The 12,686-nt window shown below is 43.7% G+C and overlaps 1 protein-coding gene across 4 annotated transcripts in view; it reads right to left on the bottom strand.

Annotated features, from left to right (window-relative positions):
* Positions 1-327: 327 nt before the first annotated feature.
* The window catches only part of TENM4 (teneurin transmembrane protein 4), a 342,594-nt gene continuing 330,235 nt past the window's right edge, over positions 328-12,686 (bottom strand). For all 4 annotated transcript variants that reach the window (XM_075727611.1, XM_075727612.1, XM_075727613.1 and 1 more), the window contains 2 exons: positions 10,598-10,740; positions 328-1,086 (listed from right to left, as the gene is read on the bottom strand). In XM_075727611.1, coding sequence (XP_075583726.1) covers positions 328-1,086; positions 10,598-10,740 — 902 coding nt within the window. The remainder of the gene's footprint in view (positions 1,087-10,597; positions 10,741-12,686) is intronic.

Genomic DNA, 12,686 nt, shown 5'->3' with positions numbered 1-12,686 from the left:
GTACGTTGACGACTCCCCACTTCAAATTCCTCACAAAGGGGGGAAAAAAAAAAAAGAGGATAAGAGACAGTAAATTTCACTGTGATCACACTACGGCAAAATATACCTTCTGTTCATTGCAAAAAACACGTGAAGGCCAAATTAAAGAGGAAAAAAAAAAAAGTATGTTGCATGAGTTACAGTGCAACCGTATTATTCCTTCTCTTTCTATTTTCCTCCCCCCCGCCTTGTTCAGTTTAGAAAAAGGATTGAGTACAACACAGTCAGGTAAGTGGCCACAAAAGCGTAGCTGTCTTTGGCAAGAAGTCACCGCATTGACCCTCTCTGTCACCTTCTGCCCATTTCGCTCTGTCTCATGAAGTGGATGTTGTTGGCGCTGTCTGAGAGTTCGGGGTACTGCTCCACTGAGATCACAAAATAGCCGTCGTAGCCCTGTACCCGGCCCGTGTTTAGCACTTGTTGCTTCTCCCCTTCTGTCCATGAGCGAATGCCCTCCTCCCCATCCCGCAGTCTCTGCTGTTCCCGGGACCAAGCTTGGGCGACAGCGCGCTGTCGGGCCAGCTCCAGGACGCGGGCCTTCTCCTCGTCCAAGGTGGTCCCGTAGCGAGTGTTTAGACACAGCGCACCGTACTGGAGCTGGATGTCCGTGTAACGTCTAGTCCTTCCACTCAGCACTGTGTTGATCTGGGACACTGTCACGTTCACGCCGTTCTCCAGGGTCCTCCGCCCACCACTGAGGCCCAAGATGGACAGGTCGCCTTCCGATGGCCCTTGCTTAATGAAATAGTGCGTGTCCACCCCGTCGATGGTGAAGTGCAAGTTCTCCAGGTAATGGGCGTTGTTCAGGATAGCTGCAATCCTCCGCCCGTCCTCGTTGGCCACGCTGATAATGTCGGTGGCCACGCGCCCGTCCTTCATGGCGAACTTGACGCCTTTGCCAAAGATAGAGCCTCCAGAGGCAAAGTTCTTGTTCTTCTTGACCTGCTGGCACCCGGCGATGCTGGAGCTGTAGATCTGTTCAAAGCGCTCAAGAGTGACAAAGGCTTTCAGCTGCTTCTGCACTTCACATTGAACACCCAAAATTGACTGAGCAGGGAGGGAAAGAAGAGAAAGACATGTTAGAATGAGAAGCCTGATGACCCAAAGGCATTATTAGCATGCTGGAAAACAGCAGAACATCCTGGAAACATCTAATGAAGAGCTCCATAGATTTTTTTTCCCCTATGACCTTTTTTCAGATTTTTAATTCTTTTTAATGAAAGAGATGTGTTGGCAGGTTATTTCCCCTGATAGTCATTGTTTCAATAAACTGGACTGTATTTAATCTCACAGACTGAAGGATGTAGAGGTAGAAAAGGATTTTTTGTGGTGTGAGGGTCTAGTCTGGACATGCAATTATTTTGTGCTTCAGTGTTCTTCATCTGCACATAAGAAATCATTCATCTTGTGGCCATGGCGCTTTATAAAATGCTTTCAGATTTTCTGTGAAAAGGTGTGGAAGTATTTGTAAAAGCTCCCTCTGTTTTAACTTCACTTTGCAACTCTTTGTGCTACCTTCAAAAGCCCTGCATCACAGATATGACCCTCAAAGTGGCCATAACCCCTTCATATCCCATTTGAACGTGGCCAAAGCAGGTTGTTCAAAACTCAAGGAAGGTCCTAAATCCAACTCCTGTTTCCTGCAAACCCTCTACAATGCTCCAGGCTCCCTGAGCTAAGGCCAGCCACACCTGATGCTCAAGTTTTGGCTTATACTGAAGCAAAACTGCTGAGACACAACAGCCTGGATCATTTGCAGTCAGGTACAATACAAAGTCACTTTTGCTGTTAGCATATAATGGAGCAAGCACACAGCGAGTCAGCAGCTCATCATTACTGCAAAATGTCTTTGGAAATGCTCTCATCAATTCATGGCAGCGCAGGCTTCTTACAGACCCCTGTTCATGAACAATTATTTGCTCCAATTTCACAAAAGCAAGAGGACACTATGACAAAACTCTCCTGGCACTGCCAATGGCTCAGTTCAATAATGTAATGACATTCAGGATTAAAAATAGGCTACAAAGAAAAGTTTGCTGCCTCCAATTATTTTGAGGAAATTTAACATCTAAGAAGGATATTGCCTTAGACTGTCCACAAGCTACAGGCTCATATCCTTCCTTGGGTGCAAGAAGACAATTCACACAATGCAGGCATTGCAGTGTGGACCTCTCAAATAAGACTTGTAACATGGCAAGGGAAGGGAAATAAACCCTCATTTCCATGGTGGCCGTTTCCAGGGAGGACTCTCAAAGCATTAAAGAAATAAAATAAAGGAATTAGCATTGCAACTCACTCAGAGGTTATGAGCAGTTTTGATCTATAAAGGAGAAAACTATAAGGGAGCAGAAGTACACAAGTTCAAGAGCATCTTTTGGGTTGTAAAGCATTAAAATACCTAAGACCCAGGACTGACTTTTATTCAAAGTGCCAAGCAGGCTGGCATATGTCCTCCTTTTCCCCTTTCAATTACCAGCATAGTAGTTGGAGCAGGAACCAGTCACCTATGAAAGAGGAGCTCTTTCAGGTTCTCCCCATAGTCCCTGTGGGGGATCTCGCACACAGCCTAGAGAGAGATATAATTAACAGACTGATAGGGAGCCAAGCTCAGCTTCCCTGCTAACTGCACAAGTGCCCTAATTATGCAAAAAATGGACGTAATTAATGTAGATGTCACTGATGATGGACACAAAGCAATTAGGTTTCTAGGCTCCATGAAACACTGTTCTAAATAAGTGTATACTGCACAGCCATGGGTAGCTATTTTCAGAGAGCTTTAAATGGGGAGGTATTCTTCTCAGATGCATCTCATATGGATTGACTCCAGGTGGTCCTTCCCCACTACCCAAGCACGCCATGTTGCTCTTCCAACTCACCTCAGTAACTTTTACAAGTGATAGGAAAAGGCATTTCTCATCACTCATGTTCAATCACTGTTTGGTGTGGGCTCCTTCACTCAAGGATATAAATAGGTCTTCTGTGCTACATTGCTATGTCCTGTGGTCATTTATATCTCACTATCTATATATACATCACCGTGTTTACCAGCAGTTGAATGATAAGGGGTCCCTGGAATTAATCGCACCATCTACTGATTATCACCTTGGGGAAGGGAGCTCTGGGAGGTCAGATGGCACTGGGCATGGGAGAATTATTCCTATGAGAAATCTCCCCCGTTCCCCTTTTATTTTGTCTTCATCGCCTTATTCTTGATGAGCTGCAGCAACTCCAGTGCCTTTTCAATTCTGAGCAAATTATTAGGTATAGATCCCCTGTGAGTGCCTCCAAATTAGGTTTCCCCAACAAACCAGTGGGTCTGGACACTACTCCCTTGTCTTTTCTTCTGATCCCAAATGAAAAGTGAGTTTGCAACAAGCTCTGAAAACCTGCGGATGCTGCAAGGTAGACACTGTGATATGACAATCTACTGTCCTTTGGACAAGCAGGACATATGGTTCATAACCATATGTTTATACTGCTAAATATAAAATAAATATTTTATAAATAATACAATTTTATAAATTTTAAAAAGTAAATACTGCTAAAGAGAGTGACATGTTGTATTTCACCTATTATCATTCACACTGGATAATTTTTATTTTAACTCCTTGTTTGGTTTTGGACTCCTCCAACTGCTTTCTCCAAGACATGTTTCCTAACTCTCCAGGTCCCTTCTACCTAGCCTCAGGGACAGGGATTGGTCTTGGACTTCTTTTACTTAGCTGTAGAGACATACTCTAAAATTGGGGTTAGGGAGCCTTGTGAAGACAACAGTTGTACAACAAAGTTTAAGGGTGTCCTTGGGTTTGCCATTAATTCAGGAAGGATTGTAGTCTGGTTGGCACATACTGTGATACAACAGGTATCACAGTCAACAGCTGGCCCATGATCTACCTTCCTCAAGCTCCATAGCCCAGTACCTGGGACCTTCTGGCCAGACGTAATTTTCAATTTTCTATTTTATGGTCAAATTCTCCATAGCTTTGAATTTCAGATCAGTGATTGCCAATTATAAATGGAAACACTGACTTTTAAAGGTTTTGTGGTTTTTTTTTTTACAGCTTATGATGCAATAATAGAATACTGGACCTTTCCTTGATCTAGTTACATACTGCCTTCCTGATATTATATGAAGTCATACAATTTCCACAGCTCCACTGTTCATCTGGATGCCATTTAGAAAGAAAGTAAGCAGCACTCACGCCACTACTGGCAGGACTTGGAGGTTTAAGGGATTGCACATGATCTAACAGCAGTGGCACTGTCACTTCCCACCTAAGGACACCCACATAGGATACAACTGGATTGTTGGTGTCCTCTTGGTCTCCATCCAGCACATCTCCTCCTCTATACTGGCAAAGCATTTCTCATGTTGCATATGCAACTGCAGGATTGTTACTGGTACTGTTCCTGGTGGCTAAACAAGAGATTAAATGACTGACCAAAGACACATGACTGGGAGTCTCTAGACCTCAAGTCATGTGCCCGCCTAGAGGAACTGTAGGTGGGAAGTTTGTGAAGCTGGGGACTGGAACTGCCTTCGTTGACAAAGAAACCCATCAATCTGTGGCTGCCCCAGCCTTCTATGCACCCACTTCTCATACATACTGTAGTCAGTGTTGACTTCAAGACTGTTTCAGTTGTCCATATAGCATTACATGGATATCTAGTGTGATCTGAGATTACCAAGAGTGCCCGCAGCATCCACACAGGGCTGTGAGAAACAGAAGCAGCTCCGGGAGATCTTTGCCCTTCTGGAGTAGTACCTGGAGGCCACTTTGCCAGTAGAGGCCTCTCTATTGGCAAATGCATTGAGCCCCTGCTTTGCACAGTCAGTGGAGCCAAAAGTGTGATTCAGCTTGGTGTAAAATTAATGCGTAGCAGGTGGTCAGCTCTTTAAGTGAGCTCCACTGCCTGTATGGATCAGATGTTGACAGCCTACAGTGGGTGCACACATCTAGCACACATGAAGACACCTACATCTACATGTCTTAGTCTTGAATTCAATCCTAGCCCCTAGCAGCTGGTTATCTGAACTCTCCTTTGGGCTCCACTGATGAGTCATCCAGATGGGTGGTGTTGAACATAATTTTTAGCACTACACGGAGCCCTGGTGGGCCACCAATTGTTGCTCCAGAAGGGTGCAGGTAATCCATGCTGTAGACATGAGGAAGTCCAGGAAACTCTAGGGTATCTCAAATGGCCCTAGCAACCAAGTTCGTTATAGATCTCTGCTGTCTATAATGGAAGCTTGGACACCAAGTTCACAGACAGAGACCTAAATTTAGGTGTCTTAATCAAGAACAAAATCACATCCAAAGGGTTTTCCACTGGGGACTGGTTACAGGCCTTCTGGGCTCTCCCCATATTTTGTTATGTAGGGCAGTAGGAGATCAGACACATGCAACACTGTAATGCTGAACATCATAATCACTTAACTATTATAATAACTAAACATATCCCCGTTATCTTGAAAATGAGCCCAGGATGACTTTGAAATGACTTTTTGAGTGCATTTCTTTGATAAAAGAGTGTATTTGGGAACAGCACTTTTTTAAAAGAAAAGCAAACACATCCAACAGAAGAAAACACTGCAATAAATTCAGGCAAACCAGAGTACACTAGCGTATATGCTCTGCTCTGAATATAAAGGGGGTGCAGACAAACAGATTAGATGTAGTTCAAAGAGGCAGTGTATCCCTGACTTTGAAATTACCATTTTTGTTTCATCTTAGAACTCATTTTAATGAACTGGCAAGGAAGAGAAACAGCAAATTTCCATCCAAGGCTGCAGTTTACATGTGGTATTCTCTAAAAAATGCTGCTGCTTTTAACAACTGTAAACCAAGGTATCTATAAAACCAGTTTTATGGCAGAAAGAAGGGAATTCATAGTTATTTTATTTCAATATTTGTTGCTAGATGTGAATGACAAATATGCTGGGTTTGTTTTTCCTCACAGTCTTTTTTGATCAGATGTCCTTAGGTGACATTTCACTTTATCTAGTAACAACCCATTGGAGAGAAGAGAACGACCTTCATCATTTGTTTGCTGCTGCACAGAGCTCAAGAGAATGGCACATTACAGAGATCTCTGAATAGCCTCTTGCATTTTGCCGGCACCTCTTGAGAATTTGAAATACCATAGCCAGATACTATCATCTGTTGTTTTTAAATACCGCCTTCCAGTGTGAGACTGAAAGCTTTAATTTCCCATCAAGGATCCAAGATGTGAAATATGTGTACATGTTTCCAAGTTTCTCTATATCCTTGTGCCACTATACACAGATAGGTGTTTCTTTTACCACCATATGGCTTGCAACGCAGAAAGCCACTTCTTCCAAAATGCTTGGAAGTTATGACTTCTCTGAAATGTTCTTCATTGTTAACTCCTTCCTATTTACCCCCTAGCTCTCTGTTAAGAATCCATTCTTCAGAAACTGGTCTCTTCCCCCCATTCCACCTGGCCATCACCTGAAGATGAGTCCCCATTTGGGTGTTCCCCACCAACTCCCAGCTGGTGGAGGTGCAGGAGGAGCCCATCAACCACAACAGCCTATCAAGCCCCTACCCATCAGCATGGCTGCATTACACGCTGGTTGGCTGCGAGGCAACGTGCTGCTTAGCAACCTGCCAACCACGAATGCAAGTGGGACAATGGAGGTGAGCAACTGGCCAGCAAGGCCAGTGCTGTAGATGCTGATTGGTTAGCAATAAGCGAAACACGAGTGCTAACTCTTGGGATTAGAGGACAGGTCTCTCCTCCACCCTGCCAGTGTACACAGCTGCAGGGGGATAATGAGGTTGAGCTCATCAAGCAGATTTCCATCTGTGGGGAAATAAGAGGATTTGTCTCCTTCTCTTGCCCATCTATTTTCATAAAGCTTCAAGGGCTTAATGTCTTCGAGACTTCAACTCCCTTCCCCGCATCAGATCCAGTGAAAACTGGCCACAACTTTTGCAAAACATACTAGGGGCTGATGGACAGACGTGCAGGCAGCATGATGGCCCAAGCCCAGGACAAAGCACCCGCAATGCGAGGATGTCCTCCCTGAATGATGAACACTGGCAGAGCCAGTCCCTCAAACAGATTGTCCTTGGGAGAAGCTTTGCCAGAAAGCACAGCCCTACAGCTCACTCCCTGGCTGAGCATCCCTTGCCTCCAAAATGCTGCTTCATAAGGGACACCAAAGCCTCTCCTCCAGCACAGCCTGTAATGGGCACTGAAGAAAACAGGACCTTTCCTGCAGGCACAGTGCTCATGGGATGGAGAGAAGGGTACTTAATAATAGTAGTTAACGATATAAGCTCTGGCTCCAAAACACCCCGCCCTGCAAATAGAGTTGTTCTGGCTCCAGCAATTACCTGACAGTTCAACAAGACAAAAGGGAAGGGGGAAAAAAAAAAAAAAAAAAAAAAAGAAATTGGATTCAGGTACAGCAGCTCCACTATATGCCAGAGGTCACCCCGAGTCCCCCGGTGGCCAATAACACTGAACTTGTTCAACAAACAATTTAGTGACAGCCTCACGGTCGCAGAGAGGAGGGGGGGCAGAAAGTGCTGCGCAACAGAATATTGGATTTTAAATGTCACTCCAGAGCTGCAGGGGGTTAATGCAAGGTTTATGACACGCTGGCTGTTTCTGAGCTGGTGGATGCTCAAAGTCAGAATTATCTCTCCCGTCTTCCAGCCCTGCAAGGCAAGTACCAACAATGTTTTGGAAGGAGATGCTAGGGCCCTCTGGTTATGCACTCTGAAGAGATACAAAGCAGCTATTTATGTGGAGTTAGTTGCTTTGCTGTTGTGCTCCTGTTATTCTTTCCTCTCTGATAAGAGAACTGACTCAACCTGCTGGGCCACAGCTTTGATCAGCAAAGCCAGTGGAGTAACTCAGTTTTACTCCGGTCTATCACAAGGAGGTACGTGACCCAGAGAAACCTGGGATCGGAAGATGCGGAGATGAGAAAGCTGTTGTACATCATTCAGAGAATATCCCTGGATTTCAAGCAGGATGGGCATTTTCCAGTGCCTTGTCCAGGCCACTCTGAAATGACAAAAGATCTGGAGCTTCCTCCATGTGCTTTGGAAGACCACTCCACAGTTTGATCAGTCTTATTATCCGAAAATATTTCCTGTGCTTCCATTTAACTTTGTTTAATTCTGTCATATACTATGCGAAATTTTCAAAAGTTTATATTTTCACTCCACATGCTTCATCAATAAATACAGAGACAACCAGTAGGAAGGAGGGCTGGATTGTGTCTGGGAGCATGTATGTATGGCTGGAAGGGTTGGGAGCAAACAGAACTACATGTGAAACATCAGTGTTGAATGCAAGGATAGGCTTAGGAGAAAATGGATCATATGTTCAGGTATCATATGTGAATGAATTTATGTTATGCAAATATATGCCTACAATATGCTGGATGTGATAGGAAGGGAATCCTGCTCTATAGCATTTGAGAGCTGCTCGTTATCACAGCATGATCCTGCAACCGTAGACTGAAATAAAAATGCTCATGTTTTGTTGCTGTCATAACACAGGGGAAGAATATGAAACAACCTGCAATAGTTAAATTCCACTTTCAACACTTGAGTGTGAAGTGACTTATTTGGAAGCATGGTGGCTGCATAAGGCCATCTTTTACCAAGCAGGTCCCTGCACAGTCCTCACTGCAGCTTCTTGCTTTAAAAACCTGAAGGGGACATGGAGATTTGCTTTTCTTCTTATTGCTCATTCAGGCAGATTCACCTAAAACGGGTGGATGGAACGGAGGGCTCCTTGGTTTTATTTCCAGCTCAGCTGCCTGTGCGAGCAAGTGTCAGTCTTCATCTCAAGCTGTCACTCAAGTTACTTGGCTATTCAATAAACCTAATAGTAATAATGAACTAGTGATAAAATACTGATGTAATAATAATAATACCACCACCAGTAATAATAATAGTTTCTGTTGTGGTTCTGTGAGAGTTATTATCTATGGCACAGAACAATTTAGAGACAATCTTTTGTGTGGTCTCTGAATGAGCCTCCCCTGTTTGCCTTCTCCTGTACAGCTTTGCCTGGAGAGACTGTCACATCAGAGAGGAGAACAAATCCTGAGGCTATTTCTCATTACAGAAATAATCTCTATTAGCATCTTATTGTTTAATCCAAGGAAGAGAGAAACAAAAAAGGACCCTTTGAGCTCCAAAACACACCTGAGTGACTGCAGCGTAATGGTTTTGAAGCATCAACTCAGCCATGGTAGCAAAAGGCATAGTTCTTTTGGTCCCCCTCTATTATAGTGTGATATGTTTTAATAGAAATCTCTCGTTGAAGTTGAAGCCTGGTACATTTTAGCTTCTCTTCACCACGGCTATGAGGCTGAGTACCAAGGATAGGCTGACACATGACTATTTTATTAATCCACAGTATCTTGTTCATACCTCTGAGTGATACCTCTCATGGCTGGGGAGACGTGACACTGTTTTACATTCTGGTTTAATATATGTACAGGACCTCAAGAATCTGCTGGAGGACAGTGACATTTCAGTTAACTCATAGATAAATAGGCTAGGAAGGCAGCAGGGATCAATTCCACCTTCCACTGTTATCATTTTATTAGCAGAAATGTTAAGAGCATAGCCTGATCTTCCCAAACACATTGGTGCCTCACTGCTCTCACGATGTTCAAATACACAGCAACAGCAAGCAGGAATTCAGACTAAAGAGGATTCAGACTAAACAGATGAAAGCAACTCCAGAATAAAATCAGGCCTGGAGATGAAGGAGTATCCTGAGAGGTAAATGATTTTTTTTTCAAGGTCATACAACTGATAAGCAGTAGGGCTGGGAGTAACCCAGGGCTCTTGGATCCTGACCCAGTGTGCTAACCTTTAACAGCACTGCCTCCATCTTTCAGCTGAATAATTCCCAACAGGAAGAGAGGGGGAAACAACTGGGCTGTAAAAGCTTTTTTCTTGCCAATTTCATCATTGAATTTTGTTCCAGCTTCTACCAAAATGGCTTGTGATGCAGGCGTGTTTTTAAAAGCAGGACACAGTGATTTGGGATTAAAACCAGTCCAGTAAAATGAAAGTTAACTATCAGCTAAAACTTCTTTCTGGTGAGACCCACTGCAATGCAGAACAGTTTTCTAGGGAAGTACTGGGACTTGTTGTTTAAGACATTTTAAACCAGACTGAATAAGTTTCTAGGAAAAAAATCTGTAGAAAATGATTCTGTATCAAGATTTGCTTTTTTTCGGTTCCAAGAATCCTTGGTGCAAAGGCCTTGAACTTAGCCTGCAATATGTTGTGACATGGCCTCTTGTGGGAGAAAGAAACAGTAACACACCATTTCATTGAGCAACCACCAGAAACATCACAGGAAAAAGCATCATGGAAGTAAGGAACTGAAGATGTGATTATTCAGTCAGATTTCATTACTGTAATGGGGACTGACTCAATCTCCCAGCGTATCTGGGAGAACAGGCTGGTAGAGGATTTTTTAATGAAGATTGCAATTGGATAGTATGCTGATAAGGGTGTGAGATACAGTATAGAGTTGCATGGATCACCTTGCTATTGTCCCATTCTTGGGTTTTCATCTGTGTGTGGATTAGCTCATAGGACGGCTCCATTGCATCCATGTCTGGCTTGGGGTAGCCGGGGATGACGTTGTGCAGCTGGAAGCCAAAAGTGAGCAGCCAACTGTTGACATCTGGAATGGAAGAGAAGCATAAATCAGATTATCTGATCTCTCAAGCAGTGTTGCTCAGGAGAACGGCACAGAGGAGGACCCCATGGTGCCCGCGCTGTAGCAGTCTGGCCAAAATGATGAGTGTCTACTTCATGTGAAGAGCATAAATCTTAATGGTCCTTGAAAGAACCGTGTGCCAAAGCTGGGCTTTCTGCCTCCAACCACGGTCCAATTCTGCACTTACTCAGCTCTGAAACAGAAGCTTTGGCAGTGACCAAATGGCTCAAATCAAAGCCAACTCAGTGTCTGCCGTTTGTCAGCAAGCACCAGGTACTGCTCTAAGGTGATGCAGGAGAAGCACAGGAACAACAATACACTAATGGAGGCTGAGATGCTCCAGCTGAATAGGGAGTGTTGTCCAGTCAGCTCTGAATATCTCAGCCACAGTACTTCTCTTCCTGAGGACTCTCAAAGGGTCTGCAGGCTGAAGACTAAATTTAGAGCTATGCGAGCCAGGATATCCAGGACAAACAGCACGGCCATTTGGCAGGTGCCCATGGAAGAGGCTCTGGACATACCCTCTGGTTTTCTCGATGGCATTTCTACTTCAGTCCTGAGTTTCTCAGCATTTTTCATAAGAAGGTGTAGTTTGAGTATTAAATCAGTGTAAAGTCAACATGTCATCTTTTATAGTGACATTTAAAATCAGCCTCCACACTACCTGCAAGGTACATTATAGTGCAAATAAGCATGCAGATACAAGACTACTTTGTTTGGGTACCTTTCACAAACCCTTTAGAAGTCCATGCTGGCTACAAGCGATAAACTATTGTCCTATGCGAAAGAGGGACCACTGGCACTAAAGGGGACGTGATGGAAAACCCAGCCATTTGGGACATCATTCCTGCATTCACTTGACAGTCCAGACTGCAAAGTCTTCCCTGACTTTGATTGCACAGATATTAGGAATAACAGCTGAATGTTAATCCGCTGGAGGAAATAATGATGAAGCTGTTTAACTCCTCGATCTGCTTGGGATCAGCATTGTTTCCCCCCTTAACTTCAGAGCATTTGATGATCTCACCTTGTTTGCCTTCACTGAACTCTAGAGAAGGACACACCTGCTACAATCCTCAAGCAATATGGTGTGCATTTGGCACAAAAATAGCAATTGCAGGAAAAAGAAAGGTATGAAGGTAAAGTTTAACTAATATCAGCTTCCAGGGGTCTTAAGTGTTTTGCATGTAACTGGGATTGTGTTGGTGATCGCTCTGCTTCAGGCTGGACGTGCAACGGGCTTTTCATCTTGCTAAACTCAATAAATGTTGAAACAATCTGAAAAAGGGATCAATTTAAATAATCAAATATGCATCTTTGAATATTTTTTCTCTATTCCCCATGAGCCTAAATGAGTGTTTTGAAGAGCTAGTCGGAAAAGAAATTATGGATGCAAGCGGCAAATAAGGCACTTCCAGATGACTGGAGAACCAGGAGCCAAACAAACACACTATCTGTTGCTTGTTTTCTTACAGGCCAAAATGTTGAGATTGGGCAGATGTCCAAAAAGCCCTTGCAACAATCCATGTGGAAGGGGGAGGATTTCTGTAATAAAAACACTTCTGTTCACTCAATGTACAGATTGGTTTTGGAGTGTCTCTGAAACAGAGAGGTTGGGGGTAGGGAAAGAAATTAAAAGGCTCATTTGATTATTTTCTTGCTTAGCGCTAAGCCAGCCTGTTTCCAAATCCTTCTCATGTGAAATGAAGACCTTTGATGTACATATTGTGGACCAGGTGGTCAGGAGAACAAAGTAAAATAGTGAAGGTCGGCATTGGTGCAGGAACCATTTTCCGAGCACTTCACAAATATTAAAAAGCATACAGAGCAGGGATGCTGAACAGCCGAAAAATATGTAACATGTCTGGAAAGATTCAAGACAGGCTTTTTTTGCTACTTCTCAGAAAAAT

This window comes from Pelecanus crispus, chromosome 1 (assembly GCF_030463565.1).
Source record: "Pelecanus crispus isolate bPelCri1 chromosome 1, bPelCri1.pri, whole genome shotgun sequence".
Classification (NCBI taxonomy): domain Eukaryota; kingdom Metazoa; phylum Chordata; class Aves; order Pelecaniformes; family Pelecanidae; genus Pelecanus; species Pelecanus crispus.
Note: the sequence above shows the minus strand (reverse complement) of the source record. Positions and strands in the feature narration are given on the sequence as shown.